At 44.9% G+C, this 17,481-nt stretch overlaps 3 protein-coding genes across 4 annotated transcripts in view; 1 reads left to right on the top strand and 2 right to left on the bottom strand.

The window, feature by feature from the left end:
- The window catches only part of LOC119171991 (semaphorin-5A-like), a 169,709-nt gene that overhangs the window by 26,189 nt on the left and 126,039 nt on the right, over positions 1–17,481 (bottom strand). For both annotated transcript variants that reach the window (XM_075892792.1, XM_037422922.2), the window contains exons 4-8: positions 14,937–15,036; positions 4,443–4,551; positions 3,015–3,113; positions 1,907–2,120; positions 460–548 (exon numbers count right to left, since the gene is read on the bottom strand). In XM_075892792.1, the coding sequence (XP_075748907.1) occupies positions 460–548; positions 1,907–2,120; positions 3,015–3,113; positions 4,443–4,551; positions 14,937–15,036 (611 nt within the window). The remainder of the gene's footprint in view (positions 1–459; positions 549–1,906; positions 2,121–3,014; positions 3,114–4,442; positions 4,552–14,936; positions 15,037–17,481) is intronic.
- LOC142814277 (uncharacterized) lies at positions 6,809–9,526 on the bottom strand. The gene has a single exon (XM_075892793.1). It carries the CDS (start codon positions 9,337–9,339, stop codon positions 7,876–7,878), a length of 1,464 nt encoding a protein of 487 aa, XP_075748908.1. The 5' UTR covers positions 9,340–9,526; the 3' UTR covers positions 6,809–7,875.
- LOC142814278 (uncharacterized) overlaps positions 9,721–17,481 on the top strand; it is a 292,392-nt gene continuing 284,631 nt past the window's right edge. Inside the window, exon 1 of the mRNA XM_075892795.1 lies at positions 9,721–9,990. Within this exon, the coding sequence (XP_075748910.1) occupies positions 9,844–9,990 (147 nt within the window). The 5' untranslated portion in view covers positions 9,721–9,843. The remainder of the gene's footprint in view (positions 9,991–17,481) is intronic.

Genomic DNA, 17,481 nt, shown 5'->3' with positions numbered 1-17,481 from the left:
AAAGTTCTATATGCAATCTAATTCATGCCTGTGTGTAGGCCCTTGCTCATATAAACCCCAGACTCTCAGTACTCATGCTTGCAGTCTCTGCTGCAGACACACTGGAAGCTGAACTAAATTTTCAAACTTTTTCATGGTGTTCTATACTGAAAAAACATGAAAGAAAAGTAAGCAATTTATTGCTAACAGTATTGTGCATTGCCAGGCAAATATTGGGGAATAAACCTTTTATTTGCAGTGCAGTGATCATAAGGTAGTCCTGTGGTCCTGTATTGTCTCGTCTTAAACAATGTTTATTTGGCCAACCACTGAGCTATTTGCATATTAAGAACAAGAAAAACAAACAAACAGATCAACAGTAACAGCTATGTTGGTGGTTTCCATAAAACCTGCTGATTAGGCCAACAGCAACATCAGATAGAGAGTAGGCATTGTAGAAAGAGAGAAAGCTAAACTCACTTTGCCACAATTCATGAATTCCACCGCAGACTCCCTGTAGAAGATGTATACGAACTCTCCAATTTCGAAGGAACCAACAAAGTTTGGCTCTGAAAAAAATAAACTTGATTGAATAAAATGCCTCAATAATGCTTACTGCGAATAATTTGGTCTCTGTCAACATTAATGAGAGAGAATAACAAAGATAAATAAAGATACTTGAAGTTTATTATTATTATTTGTCATATATCCTAGAGTACCATTGCAGGTTATGCATGGTCTTTCCGTAAAATCTCCAAATATCTCCTGTCTTGCAGAAGCGAACCCCATGTCTCTACTTGCACATACGGCCACCTGTGCTTTTTTTTCTATTTTCATGTAACCGACCTGTTGGAAGCTTAACCACTGCCTTGCACGCACCGTGCTGGAATGTTAAACATTATCGAATATTTTGGATTGTTCCAATAAGCCTAAACGCTCAATGCAAACATTCTGGAACTAACGCAACCACTAATCATAAGGCTGGAATCTTCGATGCCACATGTATAAATGTCAATGCGCCTTGCCGCTGATCACATAACTTAACGGCCAATGACTTGTTGCCGCTATCAGTGCACAGGGTGTATTACTTGTGCTTTCACTTTTCGTTTCCTGGAAACAGAACAGGTTCACCCAACAAAAAGTTTCATCTTCAAAAGCCTGAGTGCTGCCTTCTTCACCCTCAGGACCATATGTGACAATGTCCTCATTGCATCATTCAGACTAATCTTGTGATGTGCTCGACTGCTATTCCCATCCTTTCACAGTCACTTTGATAGACCATATTTGTTTTTCACATTTCAAAAGCTGCTCACATCTCCAACACGGCATGTGCTTTGGATAGAGCTCTCATGTGCACTTGCTGTCACATTTCATCCCCAAAACATGGCTTGTAAAGGGTAATGTAAGAAAGGGGGATACAAATGAGACACAAACCTACACAAGCAAGGCCCTACAATAAAAAACAGTACCTTCTGCTGGAAACGCAGAAAACTAACTAAAGTGTGTATGGGTTGATTATCATGCTAGTTGTATATAGCTCTATGAAATACATTAGTTTATAAAGAAATATGGGGGATAAGAGAATAGGAGGCTGAAGTAGTCAGGACTGATGCCTATTTGAAATCAGCATGCAACATGATGGCGATATGTGAAGAGGCATGCAGCGTTCGTCCTGTAGCCTTCTCGTGTTAAAGCTTTCTCTTACGCTCGATTCAAGTGTACGGAAGTCGTACCAACTAATGAGCATTTAAAGCACATGCAGGGCAAAGGCTCTTGATGCTCTCAATTAGGGCACTTCCTAATGCTATGCATTTTGTCCCTTACTGACTGTAGAGAAGAAAAAAAGAACAGGAATTGAATACAGTGCAAAGAAGTGCTACAGTGGACTGCCTAGACAGCTTAGCATAAGGAAACGCATCCAACGCACCGCTCAGCCACTTGTGGTCATAGATGGGCGTGCGCAGAGGCCGCTCCCGGCCCATGATGCGGTACAAAGCGTAGTCTCTCGCCGAGAAGTCCAGAGGTGACGCAACATAGTAGTCGCCTTGCACTGTCATCAGCATGGTGCTGTTTGAGTGCGGGCTGTATGGTGCCTTCCCCATGCCGTCAACTTTCTCCCTCACGGTGACTAGAGAGTTGATCTGCATCAGATAGTGTGCATTTTTTTTTTCACTTCAACCGAACACTTTCTTGCATTTGACTAGGCGTGTGCAAATTCTAATAAAGAACTGCACTGATCTGAGTAAACTTAGGCGTCTTTTGACTAAGGCTGATACTGAGAACTTACTTGCAAAACCAAACATAATATAAACAAGCAACACAAGCATGCAACCCTCTCAAGATGGTGTCTATTGAGGGTACAGGAAGAAGCCTACTGATACATTTTGGCTTGTTAGTTGACCAGAAGGAACAAGCACATTTATTATATTCATACTTCATTCACAGGTATACTAGTGCATAAATGGAATCATCGCAACCTAGTTCTTGACATGTCACTAGTATATATAAGCACTTGCTCGTCCATATTGTTTGAATACTGCAAAACGCGTTACTGTTATGCTATTTTTGACTATAGCCCTCTGACTTTCTATCTATTTACATATCTTCTCTGTGCTTAAGTGCCGTGACTCCCACATGTCCCTTTGTTGAAACAAAATTAAAAAAAGTGAAATGCTTGTAAATTTTTGTGTTTTTTAGTTTAAAGCTTGGCATACCACAAATTAAGTAGTATTGTAGCTCTTAACAATTGGTGTGCAACGAATTACAGTGCCTGTACAGCTACATACTTTAGGTCAAGATTTTCAAGCTGAATGATTCAAAGGCATTGGTTTCGAGTTTGATCCCTGGAACAATACGAAATTTTCTTTACCTCAAACCTTTCCTTTTAGAAAAAGCTATATGGATTTCCTAGTGGTTTCGTGCTTCGAATGGGCGGTTGCAAATTATCTTTTTTGCCACCTTGTGGGATTCCCCAGAAATCGCTTGCACCACACATCAGGATTAGCACGCCGAATGTTCTCAAATGATGTACTCACGTCTCTCCAAGTGCATTCTGGAGCAAAGGCGTTGGTGCCACAGCTGAACAGTCGCTCGTTATGCGACAGCAGCACCTTGATGTAGTTTCGACAGCTCTCCTGCACATAAAATAGGACATCTTGTGATGTGGCCCAGACATCTTCGATGAACTTGAACTGACGCTACACTCGGTTACAACCTTATAAAAAAACAAAACAAATGCAGCTCTTCTATTGTGTACCCGAAGGGCGTAGTAGGGTCAGGCAGCTATGCTCGTTCATAGAGCTTCCACTGCTTCTTTTTCCAAAACCTTGATGACGTTAATGTTTGAAGTAAGCATGCAGAGTTTTTTCAGCACAAGTATAACATTTTTAGGGACATTTGCAAGCTCGGTGTGCAACGTGTGCACTACTTTTTGATGTGCTTTGTTGACTTTGAGCTTATGGCGGTTCAAAAACACGTAGTTTGCGGCAAATTCTGTCACGCTGTTGCCTCCTTCAGATGTACCTACCAAGCGCTGGCAAAGTACACACTGGGAGCGGCAACTGTATGCCCTGGAAGGCGGTTGTGCCCTCTCTTGCACAATACAGGAATCAACCGTATGTGTCCAAGCCGATTTTAGTGATATCACGTTAATTATTATGAATATTTGTTTGTTAGTGCTGATAATTATACTACCTTATGTTTTCTTGCTTATTTTAACGCAGTTTTGAACACTGCAAGCTATGTTTTAGGCTTTATTGAGTGCTTGATTGGGAGCGTGACAACCCTACGTGATATCTACCGATAGATAACAAGCCGGGCCCCTAAGGTTCTTTGCTCATAAAATTTACAGCTCTACCCACAGAATCGTGAAGAACCTGCCCTTCATCTGTGGAAGACAGTTGCACTAGCTGGTTTGCACTCGAACCGTAAAGTACTTTTCCTGAGCTAATGTAAAACTTTGCATATTAAGAGATGCGTCATTACTACTTAAAATGTTACATTTGACTGAGCAGCAATGTCAGAATAATCAACAAAATTTACCAGGATGAATAATGCAAACATAGGCCTGTAGGGCGCAGTGAGCTGTTTGAAACTCTTCAAAAATTCTTGACCGCACGAAAATCAGAAAGCGCTATCGGACCGAGCATTTATACAAGTTTTATGTGGGAAGCACAATGATTGAAGTGGGTGTACCTGACATATTCTCTTAGTTTGTAACCATGTGCACCTACTTTAATGATGCTCTGAGATGGCAACAAATAAACTGCGCAAACAGTTTTGCCAGTCAAATTACATTAAAGTGTCGAGAAATTATGTATTTTTTCTCCTTTCTGAGTGTTCTGCTATTGGATATCTATATGAACCACATACATACTAGATTGTTACTGGACATTCGAGCGTCCTTGAATGAGGACTAGGTCGAAGATGGGACATGAAGGTTCTCGAATCCTGTCCCTCATTACCTCTGCTTGACCTTTCTGGCGGCAACTCCGCACAGCTGCATTTGATGCTGGCACAGCGACGTCCTCGAGCTTCTTGAGATCCTCCAGTGACAGACGGAACAAGTGGTCCCTGCAGGCAGCAATTTTATTTTTTATAAAGTGGAGATCGCGATAGTGCAATTGCAGCCCTTCATGTATACAAGTTGCTTTATTAGATATCAGCTTTATTAAATAGGGCTTCAGCACAAACCAGTATCATTCGAATTGATGAAGCAGATATTTGACTATGATTCGTTTGCATGAAGCCACAAGGAAAGGGAATCCGTACCGATTTTTCAGAAAGGAAAGCTTCTAACTTAACAAATATTTGTCCTGGCCCATGGTGGATCCGGTACCAACAACTTGTCATTTATTCCTTTCAGCATTCATTCGCCACCTTGTGGGATTCTACACAACTCACTTGCAATGTTTAGTGTCCAGTTCTGTGCTAATTTGCTCTTGTGCGGCCAATTGCTGAATTCGTGGTTATCTTAATTCCCAGAGCAAGCGCCCTGGAAAGGCGATGGTCCAGAGTTCAATTTCTTGAGCAACAAGAATTTTTCTTTAACTAGAAGCTTTTTTTTTTTTCTGAAAAACAGGTGTTGATTCTTGGACCGCAGATAAGTGGTTGTCAATTGTTGCTTTCATAACCCTTATGCCACCTTGTGGGGTTCCACACAACTCACCTGCAATCCTGGAACTTCTGGAAAGATGTTGAAATGAAGAAATATACAAAAGCACCTGTACCGAAATTTTTTCGGCAGATTTCGCAGAATTTAAAGGTGTGCGAAGTAGAAAATGTAATTTAAGAATATGGAAAAATGTTAAGTGTTGGGATCATTATTGCTGAGTCTTCAACCTTGTTTGATTCAAGCTTTTCTTCTTTTTCTGAGTAACTTACAAGGATCATAAAGAAGCTTTCATGCAATGCACCTTTCCCGGGGAGTCAGCACAACTTCCTGAATATTATCACTCTTTTGTCTTTTGTTACTGCTGTCAGATTCCAAATATGCGCCAACTAAGCTATAAGCTTCTCCTAAGTTAACCTTCTTGTGTAAACAGCAAAGCTTCCTTGTACTTCGAGATTGATTGTTTTTCTAAACCTTCTTCTACAGAAAGTAATTTTGATAAAGTGTTGGATGGAAGCTACAATTAAGAAATGCAATTGAATTGTGCCTATTGTCACAGCCATCTGAATTTTATGGATCCTTTAGCCCATCATTCAGGCACATGCCTGTTTTATTATGTACTTTCTGTTTTGCAACAGCGTTGAAGATGCCAATACATTTGATACATGGCATCACAAAAAAAAAAATAAACTGAGCAGGAAGATGCAGGTGAATAAGATGGCTTTCACCTTCATGTTGTTTTAGACGAATGCCCACGGTACCCTGTAATGTGAAAAGGAAACCTAGACAACCACCCTTTCGTGGCATGAAGCAACAAGGAAATCGGTACTGATTTTTCAGAAGGAAAAGCCTATTTAGTTGCCGAAAAATTCGTCTGGGGACCGAACCCAGGCCAACACCTTTCTGGGGTAGTCGCTCTACCAATTGAGCTAACCACGAAGCTAGCAATTGGCAGAGCGAGGGCGAATTCATCGACAACTCGAAGCACATGGACGCAAGTACGTATGTGTTCTTGGGTGTGGGTGCTGACATTCACCCCTGCTCAGCATCCCACAAGGGCCCACAATATTAAATGCAACATTTATTACACTTTTTTTTTGTGACCACATTGATAGATGAGCTTTTTCTCCGAGTGTGGACATACTACGTACTGGCTGGTTTTCTTTAACTATGCAAAATTGAAAAGATTGCCAGCAGAAATAGGCACAGTCCCAATTCTTAGAATAACTTGTTAGAAGAGTGGACATCACAGGAATAGTAAATTGATGCAAGAAAAGTGTCTAATTAGTAGTATTTCACTAAGTAATCATTGAAGCAATTGTACTGCACCAAGGATTGCAGTTCATGAAAGGGAAAGATTTGTTACTTGCCTGCAGTGCAATGCTTTTAACCTGTGGTCATCACAGAAATGAATTTTCTATACTCAGTGGACCCTTCTCTAAAAATTTCTCACGTACATGAAGGAGAGACTATTGCAGATTTGAATGTGGTAAGAACATCTGCATCAGAGTTGGTTGCAAGACATGAGCGAGTTGCTAGTATGAATAAAGCAGAGAGACTTCATCACTAGCAGAAGCTTGCTACACTATCCAGCATGCTGAATGTGCACCAAGCATTAGGTAATGTGTTTTATATGGCAGCTTTGACAGCTAATTGCTTGAAAGAAGGCAAAAGAGTGGAGGTCAACATGCTTAAGTAGGTCCGTTTAGGAGACGAGACTTTGTAAGACTACTCCTTTATTTTGTTGCAAGGTGTGCACAAAGTATATATTACTATGAAATATGACATTGAAAAAAGAACATCAATCAAGGTAGTGCAGGACAAAATGCTAAGCACGTCAAAAGGAAATACAACAATCAAACAAAAAAAACTGCATACTTTGCAGCTCACAGCATAGCTTTGCAAGTGTTCGAATAAAAAAAGTCTGATGAGCCTAGAGATAAGCTGCATAGTTATACTAAATTATACGACAATCGAGACGACACGTTGCAAGTGCACGGTGCACCCAAAAACATGCCGGGGGAAAAATTGCTCTTCACACACCTCACCAGTGTAGCCGAGGCTTCAAGTTTAAGATGCGTACGACCCACTGACTAAAGTTAATTTTAATCATAGGATGACATTAAGTGCGAGGCATTCTTGAATGAATATGTTGCTCACACAGACGTCCTCAGAACCACCGGTGTCGCACTTGACGCGGCGCACGCCCTTCACTTGGTTGACTAAGCGGCACATGACAGTCTCGCCCTATACCAGCCACTTGCAAAAACTGTACACCAGGAACTGTCTTGCCTTGTTCACTGAAAATTCACCAAGCAATAGGCAGCATATTTTGGAACAGCAGCTTTTACTGCTATTTGCGTCATGAGAATGGGGAAAGACTGCAGAACGACATGCTTAATTGCTTCTTTTAAGCAGCTGAGCCTTTGTAAAATGGCTTATTTACCTTGTTGCAAGGTGTCTGCAGAGTAAATGTAGCTATGAAAATAAGAAAAAACTTGCAGAAGGCAGCAAACGATGAAAGGCTAACCATATCATGAACAATGAGAATTGCAGTTTTTGCAGCTAGCAGCTCACAATGCAAGTTATAAAAAAAAAACAAAGCTGATGTGCAGGACGAGGTGCTGTGCAATGCAACTAAATTAAACGACAAACAAGAAGAGGCACAACTTGTGCAAGATCTGACCTAACATGTGCCAGAGGGAAACGATGCCGCTCACACATTTTTCACTGGTGTCGCAGAAAGCTTTAAGTCAATGAAGTCACCAACGTGCTCACTGAATAAGTCAACTCTCATCATCAGACAATACTGGAAGAGCCAGGCATTCTTCAATGAGTACGCTGTTTATGTGGACGTCCTCCCGACCATTGGTGTCGCACATGAGAACGCCAGGCACGCCATTCTCGTAGTTCACGAGGCGGCACATGACAGTCTGGCCCCATACAAGCTCTGCCAATCGTGCAGACACTTCGGGATCCCACATTCCTCCCGGGGCGGGACGCAGCCCCCACAACTTCACGGTAATCGCTTGCTGCGGCAGGGAACGGAAATGCGAGGCGAGTTGGCGCAAACGGGTGACCGGCATCATGGTTTTCACGCCGCTGTCAACATCCGTGACTCTGGCCATGCAGTCTTTGAGAACACTCGTCACGACTCCGCGGCACCAGTTTACCTGTTTGGAACCGGACATGTCGATGTGAGGGTAAGCGCACAATGCGCCAGCAACCAGGTCCGGGGTGCGAAAAGTGAGTCCATCTTTTCCCCCAGAGTCTTGTTTCGAGTAGAACATGTTCATGATTTCGAGCATGGTCTGTAAATCGTAGCTCGGATAACCGGCGAGGTTTACGACGACTGCTTCGGGGCTGACGATGCGTCGCACGAGAGCGGGGAAGAATTTCTCCCGCGACGTGGGTGGCAGGGGTTGCACCACGCTAACGTCGAAGCACTTGGGTTTTCGCGAGGAACGTGGCTCGTCGTTCTCGAATCGTACCCCCAACGTGCCTGGCAAGGGTTTCACCACGCTAACGTTGCGGCACTCGGGTTTTCGCGGGGAACGTTGCGCCACGCTAACGTAGCAGCACTCGGGTTTTCGCGAGGAACGTGGCTCGTCGTTCTCGAATCGTACCCCCAACGTGTCTGGCAAGCGTTGCACCACGCTAACGTCGCAACACTCGGGTTTTCGCGAGGAACATGGCTCGTCGTTCTGGAATCGTACTCCCAACGTGTCTGGCAAGCGTTGCACCACGCTAATTTCGATGCACCCGGGTTCCCGCTCGGAACATGGCTCGTCGTTCGGGTATGACTGACGCGATGCCGTCATTTGTCCATGAATGGCGGGTTTGTTAAGGGGCGACTGCGGCGATGTTGTCGTTCGCCCCTGAGTGGTTGGTGATTCGTCGTCCGTAAATGCGTGCAGCGATGGCGTTTTGCCCCGAGAAATGATTACCTCACCCTGCTCGACGTGGAAGTTGAGCAGGCCATGACTACACATACATACATTGAGCACCTCCGTAGGCGTTAGCCGCTGCCACCTAGGCTCTGCCTGCAGCAGTTTAAGGGCTGCACTCAGGAGCACGGATCCACCACTCGCCTGAAGAATGAGGTGTAGACGGTGCAGAATATCTGCAGTTTCTCCTCTTTTCGGCGTGATGTCTTGGTGCTGCCGTTGGTGGGGCTCGGGGCAGAACGATATTGCGCTCGCTGGGCTCGTACTACTCATCGTCGATATTGGCAAATTGTTCCGCCTCATGGAACGTTATTAGCGTGCCAATGGGGCCAGCACACTCAATCCTGCCTGCATGCACTCACGCAAAAAAAAAAAAAAAAGATTGAGGAGGCACTGGCTCACGCAATAAAACGCCACGACTGGTAGGTTTATGTGACCTCGCTTTGCCATTATATAGATGTCACTACTGTCACTATACAAATAGTTATGACGTCATCACCCATAGCCGCTTGAGAAAGCTTTTTTCTTTATGTGCTCATGCACACACATTCATGTTTCCGAGAGTGCACGCGCCTAATTATGATTTTTAAATCTTTTTTTTACCGGAAGTACTACATACACCTGCTCAGTACACAAATAGGAGAAAAACGATATAAGGCCATAATACCGCTATCATCATCAAACGCTAAACATTTCCAGCCGACGATTGCCAGTCGTGCTTTTCAACATGGAACTATAGTGTACTAGAATAATAGAACCAACGGTATTCTAGCCACTGTACCAACGGTACTTCCGAACTACTCTTGCATGTCGTCGAACCGTATTCGCACGCCCAAGAGCTGTACGTCAAGGCTCTCAATTCACCATTCGACGCTGCGTAGTTCTTTTCAATGCCGTTACGCAGTTAGCTGTGCACCAACACGACAGTCCGCGGGTTTCCCTCACTGTGGACAGGTATGTGTCATGTATTTAACATTATTCGGGCTTTCTGCGTTGCGTTGCAGTGTATGCTTGAATAGATACGTCGTTCGAGGTAATTCGAGGTGCCCTGTCGTCGAACTCTTTTTACCGAAATTCGTCCTCCTATCGCGTATGTCCCACGGAAATTGGGCTAGCCCCATTACGAACTCCTGGTCCTGATAAAAAGAACTCGTCCGTGGGCAGAAAATGTATTAGCCCCATATATTGGGCGAGAAAACAGCGCAGAAGAAGCGTATCTCTCACTCTTCTCATGTCTGTTTTTTTTTTTCCGCTGGTTTCGAGATGGGCAAGGATAACCAGGCTGTCACCACCTGACCTCTAAAACGAAGGAGAACCCACGGGTGGCGAATTTAATTATAAACGAACGTAACCAATGAATGAGAATTTATTTTGAGAACTGCCATGATCCAGCCTTAATCAACACCAGTACTGCAAATTTCAGCTTTTCATGGTCAGCCATCTACAACAGAGTGGTTGGGTACGAGTGCTTTAGCAGTTTAAAAAACAATAGTCTTTCTTGGGATACTTGAACGCAGAAATATTGGTCATGTATGTATGTATGTATGTATGTATGTATGTATGTATGTATGTATGTATGTATGTATGTATGTATGTATGTATGTATGTATGTATGTACAGGCAAGAGTGTGCAGACCACAGGTAGGTCACTCCAACGCCTCCTAGAAAAACTATGTCTGAAACGTCGCTCTCTCTACAATTGGGAGCCTCCTGCCAGCACTTAATCTCGGAGGCCATGCCTTCTGCTTTGTGTTGCGACCGGCCGCCGCGTGAGACCGCTCGCCTCCGTACTGCTCAGTCACGTGACACAACCGTACCGCTCTATTCTAGTACACTATAGCAGGGGGCGGCCGTCAGAGACGCTCGCCTTCCTACCGGAGGAGGAGGGTAAAATCCGAGAGTAGGGCAGCGTGCTCGCGGCTCACGTTCCAGGCATAATTTTTCAGGAGGCGTTGGTCACTCTAACCACGAGATTGCGGGGCGGGGCCGAAGGCATCGATGCGCTATCTGGCGACGAGACGCTTACTGTGGTGCGCATGCGCGTCCCGTCGTATAAGTTGGCCTCTCATGTCGCTCTCTCCGAGGCGCTCGTAGCCAAAACGACAACTAGGTGTCGCTGTCTAGCTCCAACAAATTTATGCCGTTGTTTTTCTTCTCTCCCTCTCCCCCCCCCCCCTTTTTTTTAAAGACGAAAGTCTTTCTTGGGTACTTTCGATGCAAAAAATTTGGTCTGTCTGTCTTCTGTCTGTACATTTGTCTGTGTGTCCACCCTTAACGGCACCCTAAAAGGCACAGGAGTGTCCGGCTGATACCCCAAACGGCCGAGCCCATCCGCAGCGGCCACCAACCAATATTGCTCAAGGTTCAGCGTTCATACTTGTGCTATTGTCAATTAAAAAGCAATTATTGCGCATATCTTAGGCACCATAACAACACGTCGATATTTTGTATGTGTATCTTTTACTAGACAAAGGTATACATAAGCAATTCTAAGGACCGTAGCGTTAATCCTGCTGCGCTGACCATGCAACGCTTGTACGAAATACAAGTGTTTCCAACGCTTTGCTAAGACGACATGGTCGTTAGCTGAGTTATGCATAATTAGCCTAATTATGTCACGTGAAAATTCATTATGTTTGGCGGGTGATTGGATATAAGAGTAATTAATCAACCACAACGGGTACGCGTCTTAACACTAATTAGGCATAAATTAGCTTGATTGCTAAGTGTCAGCAAGAAGTAATTAGTATCTTCCAGGGTTTGGCGCCTCTGGGCTCATGGGGAAGTCGACGTGGACAAATTGGGCGCGATGAGGTTTGCCTTACTTGGGCTAATTTTGCTCGGCTAAATGAAATGATAGCAGGATCAAGTATGCATAAATAGATTTGGCTGTATGTGTAGTTTTCTCGACCCATCTGGGCGCATCGAAGCTTTCCTACACTTAACATAAATACTGCAGCCTAGGCTGGGCTTAAGCTTGCTTACGCCCGAATTTTTCAGGTGATACCGCGCTTTGCTTCATCAGGTTTTGCGAGGCTGGCTACGCTTGGTTATGAATCAACTGGCATAAATAATTACGCCACCCTGGCGGTCGAACCGGCACCGTCGCAGCCTCTACGTGAAAAAAAAAAGGGGGGGGGGCACAAATTTGATGGAGCAGAGACAGCGACACCCATGTGTCGTTTTGGCTACTAGCTCGTTTAAGAAGGAAATTGCAAGGGAAAAGATCTACGATAATTCTCGGGTAGTTCTCTGCTCTTCGGGGCTAGAACGGGAGTATTGCGGACTATGACGTACCGAGCAAAATACGAAGACACAGAAACGGTATGTAGTGCGTGTGGAGAGGAGGAGGAAACGGCTGAACATTTGATAATGTTCTGTAAAGGGCTCCACCCTATTGTCGAAGATAATGGCGCCGAATTTCTCAAAGCATTGGGGTTTAGGGACAGTGGAGGCAAAATAGACTTTAAACGGGTAGAAATAACCAGGAGGAGGCTAACTGATTGGTGGCTGCAATCGAGGCGCGAGTGAAATTCAGTCCTTAAACACATTGATAGTACTTAACTATTGGCACGCCACCACCAGATCTAAAGGGCACAGGCCATAGCGTTTCATACTATAATACCTACATAGAGCGGAATCTGGCGCTCGTGTATACCGCGGGCTCCTTCAGTGGCGCTTGTACCCCCATGGGAATTATGGGAAGTACAGGCTTCGGATCCGCTTTGGATGCATTACGTTCTTGCGATTCGCGACGCTTCTTTTTCGGGTTTGAAACAAAGTGATATGAACTCAAGTTTAATTTAAACTTGCTTCAATTATTTGTGCGCAGACTTTATTGCAAAACGTTTTCGCGACCAGACGGCAAACCTGGGCGAATTCAACCATCAGGGTTTGCATCGCTGTGCCATTGCGTTCTAGATTTGGCATCAAAATTTAATGAATAATTTTTTACAACACTTGAAAACAAACGTGCTTGTTTTTCTCTCAGAAATATGTATTATCTATTTATGAAAATAACAGTACAGTAGTGAGTGTGAAACACTTATCGTTTCGTCTTCTGCGATCCTATAGTTGCGTCTGTCCCAGTGGACCTAGTGGTACGCCCTCAAGGCACCTCTGGTTTTGTTGTGAAGCCGACTCAGCGGAGCATGACGGTGCGTCTACTTTGCCTTGTCATCGCTTTGCAGTCAATTTCAAACGAGCTCAGGCAAGACGCGCTCGTGAAAAACTCGAGGCAATATCCTGTACTGGCATGAGACGCTACATCTGTGTGCAGCCGTGAGTGGACCGTTTAAACTGTCAAATACGACTCGTAAAGCTCCAACGTCGCAGCCGATCAGGAGATGTCAGCTTCTTTCAGCAACAAAGGCACTGCTTCAGCCTCTTTCACCGCACCCCACTACCCGCGCTGCACGAAGAACGAAACTGAAACTGTAGAAAAAAAGCCCGTATACACCTCGCCAGTTAACCCTATCCAATACGAAGCCTGTATACTTCCCATAATTCTCATGGAGGTACACGATCGCAGCGCCAGATTGCTCTCTAGTTAATATTTTATGAAACTCTATGGCACAGCGGGATACATCCATCCATCCGTCCGAGAAAGCAACATGAGAGGCCTACTAGGGTGGGCCAACTGATACAACGGGACGCGCATGCGCACCGCAGCAGACGTCTGGTCGCTGGATAGCGCCTCGATGCCTTCGGCCACGCGACCCCGTGGTACAGTGTACTCTACCCTGTGGTCTGCACACTTACGCTCACGCATGTATGTATGTATGTATGTATGTATGTATGTATGTATGTATGTATGTATGTATGTATGTATGTATGTATGTATGTATGTATGTATGTATGTATGTATGTATGTATGTATGTATGTATGTATGTATGTATGTAATCACAGGGTTCAGCCCCCCCACCGAAGTTTAAGCCTTCGCTGAACGCCCAGCCATCTTGAACTCTTTGCTGCGTTCACACTTGTGAACATTGCCTATCATAAAGCAAGATTACGAATATTTGGGGCTCAGCAGCAATACTGAAGTATTAGGCGGTGGGTTGTTCGTCTACTATAATATACTTACGTAATTTTAAAGACCCTAGTGTTTCTTAGGCTGCGCTGAAAATGCGACGTTATGCAAAAAAAAAAGTGTTGCCTGGTAAGCGCAACGTGATAAACGCTACGGTCCTTATAATTACTTATGTATGTCTTTTCTAGTAAGAGGCACATACAAAATATTGACGCGTTGTTATGGTGCCTCAGATATGCGCAATAATTTCGTTTGAATTGACAATCGCACAAGTATGAACGCTGAATATTGAGCAATATTGGTGGGCGCTGCGGATTGGACCGGCCGTTTGGAGTATCGTTTGGACACTTTGGTGCCGGTTAGGATACCGTTGAAGGCGTAAAACAGACAGATAAATGTACAGACAAATGTACAGTCAGATAGACAGACAGACAGACCAAAATTTTTGGAGTCGAAGGTCCCCAAGAAAGACTATCGTCTTGAAAAAAGAAAGAACGAAAAAGCCCCTCTGCCGACGATACGGTGCTGCCACTTGGCACAAGCTGCGGCAGCTGCGAAATTTCGATGACATTTGCTGCGTGGCACACAAATACGTGGCCAACTTTTCCCTTATTTCTTTTTTATATTTTTATAACGCGTGGACGTTCGTTGCAAATGACGTACAGAGCTGGTCAGTAACCCATGTAGTGCTATGTGAGCGTGGCCTGAACCCCCCCCCCCCCCCGCCCTGCATACGTAAATGTTGTGTAACGAACTAGATAGGTAAAATCTTCATTTTAGTAACTCATTGATAAAATGACAGGGCAGAACAGGAAATTCGAAGATAAAAGAAAAAAAAATATCGGCTCTTCAAGCGCGTGCTCGTACCTTGCTCCGACAATCAGCTGGTATCTGTGAATGTCGAAGAGGAGCTCTGTATAGTAGCCCGTGTCTCCGTACGTGAATCGTAGCATCTTGCCATCCAGGTCTGAAAAGAAAAAAAAAAGAAAAAGCAGCTTAAGAATAGCGTGCGCGAAGTTTCGCGTTAGTGTTTATCGCCACTGCGCATGCGCCGTACGCTAACCTATTGCGTCCTCCCCCCCCCCCCTTCTGCACCCTTTTGTGACTGAAATAGCGGGCGACTGCACGAACCGCTAATTTATCCTATGCTACATTGTAAAGCTTTGTATTGTGGTGAATGTGATGGTGTTTTACGAGCTTAACCATACCGTTTTTAACAACATGCCGGTTATAATAATGAGGAGCTGCTGCATCGTGAATTCTTGTATGTTTTCTATTGTGAAATAACCCGCTTACAACAATACTACAAAATAAAAATCGAGTAAGAAGGATGTTTCTTTTTTTCTGTCTCGCAGCAATAATAATCATTGGCTTTGTTTGAGCTTCTTTTCTTGAAAACGCGGAGCTGGCCAATTTCCTTTCAAGAAAACTATGTCACGTTGATAACGCGCATGTTGTTCGTGACCTGAAAGTACCGGGCACTCGGTGATAGTGGGAGGAAACGAACATAAGGTAGATGACTATTATTGTCGTAGGTGAAAAATACGCCCTTTTTACTCGATATTTTCTTCGAGTGAATTCCAGTATGCCACATCATCGCTAATAACAATGAATTCTGGCTGTTGGGTCTTCGTGCCAAAATGTAATTAAAGAACAAAAAAAAAAAAAGAAACGCAAGAAGTTCAAGCTGCTGAACCTCTGCCCACAACCCCAACGCCCCCCATGCAGCACCCCTTCGGATTCGGGGGGAAGTGATTCTTAAATGAAAAGAAAATAAAAGTGAGCCCCGTAACTGTCTCTCAGGGGGAGGACACCTCAACTGCAGCTCACGAGAGACGGGGGTAAGGGGGGGGGGGTTAAAAGGATAGGGAGAGATTAAAAGGTATAGATATAGAGAGAGGGACAGGGACAGCCACATACGGAAGTAAGGAGAAGATAGGAAAGATGGACACGGTTGCAACAGTCCGAGGACGGGGCACCACTCAGCGAGAGCTCTTGTCGGCGTCAGGAGATGGCGTAGGGCGAGCCAGTCGGCCAGAGCTGCGCTGTCGCCGGAGATCGCGGGAAACCGGTCGGCACGAAATCCAGCAAACGAGTCCCCTTCAGATTTGCGTTATGCTTCACCGCATGTCGTGATGGCATTGCGTCAAAGCTGACTTTTGAAATCCGCTACTGCGTGGGTGCGGCGGTGGCTTTTGTTAATGCACTTTCGAACATGCAAATTGAGTAAAATGTCGACACATTGTGAACTTTCAACGTCCAGAACTTCAGGCGTCGTCATACATTGTATCTATAGTGCTTGTGGCGGTGCTTCGGTAGTGCCCAAATTTTAAAACATGTCCAGCGCAGGACGTGTTTAGAATTTCCGCAGGAAATCGGCAGCCCTGTCATCCTCATCATTGATGTTTGTTAGCATATCCCACCCGATATTATAGTTTTGTCGCAACAGCCTACCGTCCCCGCCCAAAATGTCGCAACAGCCTATACCGTCCTTCGCTATTTTTGCGTAAACCGCGTAACCAATTATCGGTTATAACAGTGATAGTTGTTATAAGCAGGATCGACTGTTTCACGAGCACAGCTGCACGGTGTTAGCCTGCACCTGACGTCGTGGACGCAGCTTCTGAACGCACACGATGGTGGCTTGCAGCACATGTAGGTTATAACTTGCATGCGCTCTTTTTGATAACAGTGCATAGTGCGACATTGCAAACGTCGCATCCCGCATGCTGGTGCTCCAAAGCTCCGGTCTCGGCGGCGTCGATGCAGTGCGGGCTCGTACACGTGGCGCAGGAAAAAAAAAATGTTTTACTAAGAATGAGCTTGCCATTGCCGAAAGCACGGCTCGGAGGACCTATATATAGTGGTCTGCGCTCAAGAATGAACCAATAACAGTAAACAAAGAGGAACCGTACACAGAATGCGCCTTTGTGTGCACTCTGCCGTGTGTGATATTCGCGCGTTGCCTTAAACCTCATGTCTCGTTTGTTTTAGAGAGAGGATCAAATTATACGCCCACGACGATGCTCGCGGTGCATACCGAGCGCTCTAAAAGAGCGTTTCGCCGCGGTCTGCTGCGGTTGGAGGTTAAATAGGCTCGTTCGCAGTGCTCTTGCGGACGCATCCTAGAAGGAGATTCAGCGGGCTTGCGCTGCCGTTTGCCGGACGATGATCGTCGACGATTGCTCCCTTAAGTGCCCCGGAAGAGTTTAGTCTCCCGCCTCGAAACGAGATCAGCGGGAGAACGTCGGACAGTTGCAAATTTTGGCACGCTTCTTAAGCCTATCCGCGAGGCGTACGCGACATGTGTAAACCCGCGCGCGCGTGGCACAAGACTTCCGGCTTCGGAGATGGCCGGATAGTTTTTAGTGCTTAGCTAAATGAAGAATACGAATTTCAATAGGCTTATACG

The sequence above is a fragment of the Rhipicephalus microplus genome, chromosome 4, assembly GCF_043290135.1.
Source record: "Rhipicephalus microplus isolate Deutch F79 chromosome 4, USDA_Rmic, whole genome shotgun sequence".
Taxonomy (NCBI): Eukaryota; Metazoa; Arthropoda; class Arachnida; order Ixodida; family Ixodidae; genus Rhipicephalus; species Rhipicephalus microplus.
The sequence above is the reverse complement of the archived record's forward strand: the minus strand, read 5'-3'. Positions and strand labels throughout refer to the sequence as shown.

Bases quoted from the DNA above. Each gene is read 5' to 3' on its own strand.
- LOC142814277 (XM_075892793.1), bottom strand. From the start codon at position 9,339: ATGAGGCGGAACAATTTGCCAATATCGACGATGAGTAGTACGAGCCCA.